This window comes from Hydra vulgaris, chromosome 01 (genome assembly GCF_038396675.1).
Source record: "Hydra vulgaris chromosome 01, alternate assembly HydraT2T_AEP".
Lineage (NCBI taxonomy): Eukaryota > Metazoa > Cnidaria > Hydrozoa > Anthoathecata > Hydridae > Hydra > Hydra vulgaris.
This window is the reverse complement of record NC_088920.1, coordinates 20,675,235-20,681,839: the sequence shown is the minus strand read 5'-3', so window position 1 is coordinate 20,681,839 and position 6,605 is coordinate 20,675,235. Positions and strand designations below refer to the sequence as shown.

At 27.7% G+C, this 6,605-nt stretch overlaps 1 protein-coding gene across 1 annotated transcript; it reads right to left on the bottom strand.

Annotated features, from left to right (window-relative positions):
* Positions 1-4,488: 4,488 nt before the first annotated feature.
* Positions 4,489-5,517, bottom strand: LOC136074205 (histone-lysine N-methyltransferase SETMAR-like). The gene has a single exon (XM_065786509.1). The coding sequence runs from the start codon at positions 5,515-5,517 to the stop codon at positions 4,489-4,491; it is 1,029 nt and encodes a 342-aa protein (XP_065642581.1).
* Positions 5,518-6,605: the final 1,088 nt, after the last annotated feature.

Below are 6,605 nucleotides of genomic sequence, written 5' to 3'. Positions count from 1 at the left end.
GTAACTGGGTCTGTCTCGAATAGACACTGACTTTAACGGAGAACAAACCAGCATCCTAAATGTTTTATTTTCAATTTCAGAACCAGTCGGAATGTATGATGTATTGGTTTCATCATTGATTCTATTTTTTTAAATAGTTTCACCTTTTTTACGACAAGTTCTGCAGAGTTTTTGACCCGGGTATAACTTCATTCTTAAAGCGGATTTTTCATTGATTGACCAAAGAAATTCTATGAAAAAAAAAAGAAAATCAATTTATACAATTATTAGAATTTTTACCAAAAATATAAAATCTTGTATAAACATAAAACTTATTAAATACGTCCATCACAATTTTTTTTTTTGCTGTTAACATAAAGCAATGACAAAAAAAATAACTAAGTAGTTTTTAACTTTAAAAATATTTGCAAAAAAATTTTTTTTTTGTAAGATTTTCAACAATTACTTACTAAATGCTTTAGTTTTATGAGCATTTTATTGGTCACAACAATACCTTTATGTAGTTTCATAACATGTAAGGAACATTTTTTCATGATGAAAACATATAGAACTACAGATCAAATTTTTACCAATGAATTTCTTACATCAAAAATAAAAACAAGAATATTTAAAACGAATATTTCGGATCACTTTCCGATTTTTATTATTTCAAATAAATGCAATAAGTCTTTTTGTCACAAAAGGAATGTAACAAAACGACTAACAAATGACAGCTCTATTAAATCTTATCATGATAATATACCATTTGAAAAATTGGACAAAACTCCATTAAATTTAAATGCTGATAAAGCCTATGATATCTTCTTAGCTAAGTTTCTTAAATTTTATAATAAAGCATTTTCCAAAGTTTTTTTTTTTTTTTTATTTTTATTTTATTTTATTTTGCCGTTTAACAAATTTGACAGTTTCCATAAATTTACAATTAAGTTAATGGCCGGAGCAAGAAGAAGGCATAAATTGCCTTATCGCCAAGCACCGTGTTACAATTTATAATTTTTACAAAGTTGCTTCAAGAATATATAACATAAAAGAAAAATTAAATGAATGTTTACAAAAGATATATAATAAATAAAGTAAAATATCGTTTAATACATAATATCATAAATAGATTGAGTAAAAGTAAGAGTTAATATATAAAACTTTATATATATTTTAAGTAAAATATATAAAAGATAAAGTAAAATATCATAACTAGATTAGGTAAAAGTAAAAGTGAATATATAATAACTTTATATATATAAATACACACAAAAAATAAAATAAAAAGCGAGAAAATGTGATTTTTGATAATGATTATTGTCAAAAAATTTTAACCTTTTTTTTTTTTTTCTTTCGAATAATTACGAAAAAACGAATAATTAACTTGTTTTTCAGTTTTTAAATTATATATCTGATCTATTTTTAAAAGAAAGACTTATAATAATATAAATCAAAATCTGCGTTTAAAAAAAACTGTTTTGAATCAGTTTTAAACTGATGAAGAGATTTTTTTTTTCCGGAAACAATGTTTGGAAATCTTTTCCACAAAAGTGGTCCGCGATTTTATATAGATTCAGTGGAAACAGAAAAGTTAAAAAATTATTAAAAGAAAAAAAAAACCTTAAAAAAATAAAGATGAAATATATAGACATATCGTTTTTAATATTAAATAAAAGAGGAGTGGTGTGGTGTGGTGGTCACACAAAAGAACTACAACCATTTAAAAAAATATCAAGGATCTCATTTATATCAGTATAATTTAAACTATTTTTAGTCATTATTTAAAATTGACATGTAAACGGTTTGAATTATTAACTTGAGAAATTATTCGCATTTCAAAGATAAATTTAAATTTTTGACAACCAAATCATTCAAAATTGTTTATGAACTGTTATGTGGGTCACTCGTCACGAAATAAATTTCATAAACCACCATATGAGTCACTCGTCACGAAAGGGTTAAAAATTCCAAGCGGGATGCAATGACGGGAGCCGACCAATAAGCTCCATACCGTAAAGTTTCTATTTATATAAACAATTATTTATTTCCCAGTTATATAAATAGTAAAATTGTTATTGTGAGAATTTAATACTGACCACGATGAAATTCGGTTAAACATGAAAAAATTAACGGTTGAACACGATGAAATTTGGCACTCTTTTGTAATTATTTACTTGAAAACTACTCATTATACTTTTTGTAATTTTTTGACATAATAAAGCTAATTGAATTACCTATTTGTTTCATTAACTTTTTACACTTTTTAATAAGCGTTTTGATAGAAACTAACTGTTTTTGCATACACAAGATTGTGTATTCGCAAGACCTGCTTGATCAAAATCTAGCAGATGCATTTGCTAGATCTTGCTTTGAACTACTTTTTTGAAGCTGCTATTCGTGTTTTCCGAAAGACATTTTTTCCTAAAATCTAATTTCTTGTTTTTTCAAATAAGATTCCGTTTGTAATTGATCATTAACTTTTAATAACTCGCTGCTCCGAAAATTTGAGAGGATTTGTTTCTTTAGGTACAAATTTAACGATATTTTGTTGATACCATTTTGTTGAGACTTCTTGGCGTAATGGAGTATGTAAACTAGACCAAAATATGCTTTTTGATAAATGATAAAAGACGTTTCTTTATGCATTTTTTAATAAACAAACGTGAGTTCAAAGTTTTACGAGTAATGTACTTTTCAAAACATAGGAACAGATTGCTTGCCATAAAAGGACTTCGGAAGCAAATTTTTCAGTTTGAGTAAACCTGAAATTTAGGCGACATATCTACCGTTCTACTGATCTAGTAATTTCAAAAAGTCATTTATGCAATAGGTATTATTGTCTTCAGTTATGCACAAGCTTTTTTAGTTTATTAGTTTTTATAGCTTTTTGAACAACAAAATTCATCAATTTCTCCATCAATTGGTCGCTTTGGAATTTTGTTTTTATATTACATTTTATTATATTTTTTTATATTTTTTTATGTTTTTGAGATCCTAGTACTTTGTGTGCTTTATTTTTTATTTTATGTTAAATATAATTTTACTGTAAAAGCTTCTTTTTTTTTCTGATTCCAGCTTCTCTATTGATATATTAACATTGCTTATATCGCCAAAAATTAAATCTAACCGAGGTCCGTAAAGCACCGGATCATTCTAAAATATCAACATGTGACAATAAAGGATTTTGACAAAAAGTTTCTAAAACATTTTTTATATTTAATATTTATTTACTTATTTTAATTCCAAGAAAAACTGTTCTCTATTTCGCCGACTCAGAATTGATTCGATGTGGACCTGGTAAAAAATTATTATTATTAAAACTTTTTATTGACAATCAATTAATAAAGAGAGAGCAATCAACAAAGTTTTTAGGCGTGTTTCTAGACAAAAATGGAACCTGGAGGGAACATATAGGTGTAGTTGAAGATAAAATATCAAAAAATTTAGGTATAATGTACCAAGCAAAGCAGTTATTACATCGATCTTGTTTAAAAAACATTTACTTTTCTTTTATTCATTGCTACTTAAGTTATGCGAACATTGCTTGGAGTAGCACTAACGCAACGAAAATAAAAAAATTGCTTAGCAAACAAAAACAGGCTATAAGGATAATTTCAAACGTAGATCGCTTCTCACACACACAAACACTATTTAATGAACTCAATATCCTAAATGTATATAAACTAAACCTCTATCAAGTTCTTATTTTCATGTTCAAACTTGATAAAAATATATTACCAATCTTATTTTATTCAATTTTTGAAAAAATAAATCACATATACCCTACTAGATTTTCAAAATACAACTACATTCAATCCAAAACTTATTATTCCGCTACTAAATTCTCTATTGTAAACCGAGGACCAAAGTTGTGGAATATAATATTAAATAATGAAATGAAAACTAATTATTCTCTAAACCAAGTCAAAACAAAACTTAAGCAATTACTTTTGTTAACTGAAAATGAATTAAATTTTTTCTAATAAAACTTCTTTATATTAGAAATCAATAATTAATAGTTAATTAATTAATTACTTTAGATTATTAATACATAATTAATCAATAATTGTACATATATTTTTTCCTATCATTTTAAATGATAATCTTCTTTTTGAAAAATTTATTTTTTATTTTTGCGTTATTTATTAATCTTTTACTTTTATTTTATACTGTTTATTTGCTTTTACTTAATTGGCAATGAAAAGTATTATAAATATAATTAAATAAGTTAAACTATAAAATGCTCTACCAATAAAATGTTTTTATATAAAATCATATCTTCTTATTTTTCAAACCAATTCTTAAATGTTATTTTTGTCAGTTAATATTTTAATAAATTTTGTTTCTTTTATTTTACAAAGCAATTGTTATATCTTATTTTTTGAAAAACTATAAATTTTAAACGATATGCGATATATTTAAATTTTCTTTTATATCAGGTAACCAAAAAAGTTCGTGCGGTTTTTCCGTATATAATAAAAACACACAAAACAACAAAAGTAAGTACATTTATTCATCACAATAGTCACCATTAGCATCTAAAACCTTTTCCCAACGTAAAACAAGCTTATTTATTCGACTTCTAAAAAATTCTCGGTCCTTTGAGTCTATAAAAGCTTTCAACTCCATTTCAACTGCGTCCTGGTCTCGGAACTGCTGTCCTTTTAAATGATTTCCCAGGGAAAGGAAAAAATGGAAATCAGTAGGGGAGAGGTCTGGCGAGTATGGTGGATGAGGCAAACTCTCCCAACCAAGGCTTTGGAGCTTGTCCTGAGTCACGCGAGCGGTGTGCGGTCTCGCGTTGTCGTGGAGAAGCAGAACTCCTCTCCTGTGCACCAGTGCAGGCTGCTTTACAAGCAACAGGTCGTGAACTCGTTGCAGCTGTGCTGAGTAGACCAGTTCAGTAATGGCTTGGCCTGTTGGGAGCAGCTCGTAATGCACCACACCAGCTGTAGTCCACCAAATGTAGAGCAAAACCTTCCGCTCGTGGAGATTGGGCTTGGGTGTCTTTGGGATGGGGTCATCGGGGGACAACCAATGGTAGCAACGCTTGGTATTGTTGTACACAATCCATTTTTCGTCGCATGTCAATAAACGATCAAGAAAAGGCTCAACATTGTGGCGTGATAAGAGTGATGTGCAGATCGTAAGCCGTTGCTTCTTGTTGTCGATCGACAATATGTGCGGAACCCACCGACTCAGCTTCCACGCTTTCCCAATCGCATGCAGATGCAGGCGGATGGTTTCAACACTCACAGCAAACCTCACTGCAAGTTCTTGGCAAGTTTGGCTGGAGTCAGACTCAACAGCGTCCTTCAGTTCATCCTCATCAACCAACAATGGGCGTCCAGAACGCGGCAGGTCTTCGATGGACTCATCTCCCGAAGAGAATCGCTGAAACCACTTCTGTGCTGTGCGTTCACTTACTGTACCTTCTTCAAATGCTGTGCAGATGTTTTTGGCCGCTTGTGTTGCATTCCTTCCAAGTTTGAACTCGTAAAGTAAGCAAGATCGAATAATCGTTGGTTGGGTTGCCATCCTTTCTTTACACAAAACCTTTCCTGTAAGCTCGTTACAAGCCTACACTATATATGCAGCAACTGCGCGTGACACACGCGTTCTATTACGCAACAAAGCTACTTGCCTTGTGCGATGTGGGTGTTGTAAAAAATGCTAAAAACAATTCAATTACCAAAAACCGCACGAACTTTTTTGGTTACCTAATAATATATATCAGAGATATATACATTGAAACTATATTTTATTGTCTAACTATATTTTGTCTAGTAATGACGCATTTTTTGGGGCTTAATGATAAGACTAAATTTGTCTTCTTCTAGCCCCGGTCATGAAATTATTTTTTTTTAGAAGTTACGACTGTATATTTTTTTTATCGGCAAAAGTGTAAATAAAAAAAAAAAAAAACAAAAAACAGCCGTTTTAATAATTCTCTTTATGCTTTATGATGACTTTTTTTATCTGTGTAAACAATCAATTTAAATTACTATAATATTTTTTTATTTATTTTAACAAAATTAAGTTAATACATTTCAATTTTCTTTATTTATAATTATTTTTCTAATTTAAATTAATAAGAATAAAAGCATAAATCGTCATCACTAGTAATTTAGTAGTAAATTAATAATCTAAATTAGTAATTTAGTAAGTTAATAATTTAATAGAAAATTACTATCGTGAGATTCAAAAATTAATAATAAAAAATCAAAAACGTTTACCTAATATTCCATACTATAATTCCTGAGGGAGTCGTATTAATTGGTTCATCTTTCAAATATACTTTAACCAGTTAAGTAAATATATATATATATATATATATATATATATATATATATATATATATATATATATTTATATATATATATATATATATATATATATATATATATATATATATATATATATATATCGCAATAACAAAATCTTAGCTTTTAAATAACATAGACTTAAAAAATTAAGTTTAAACTATAAACTGCTTTTACCCCTTTTTAATTTTAAAATATAAATATATAATAATATTATATTATATATAATAAATAATAATATATAATAAAGGCTATAAATACTGAAATAAACAATCACTTTTTCTTTAAAAATTTATTAAAAAT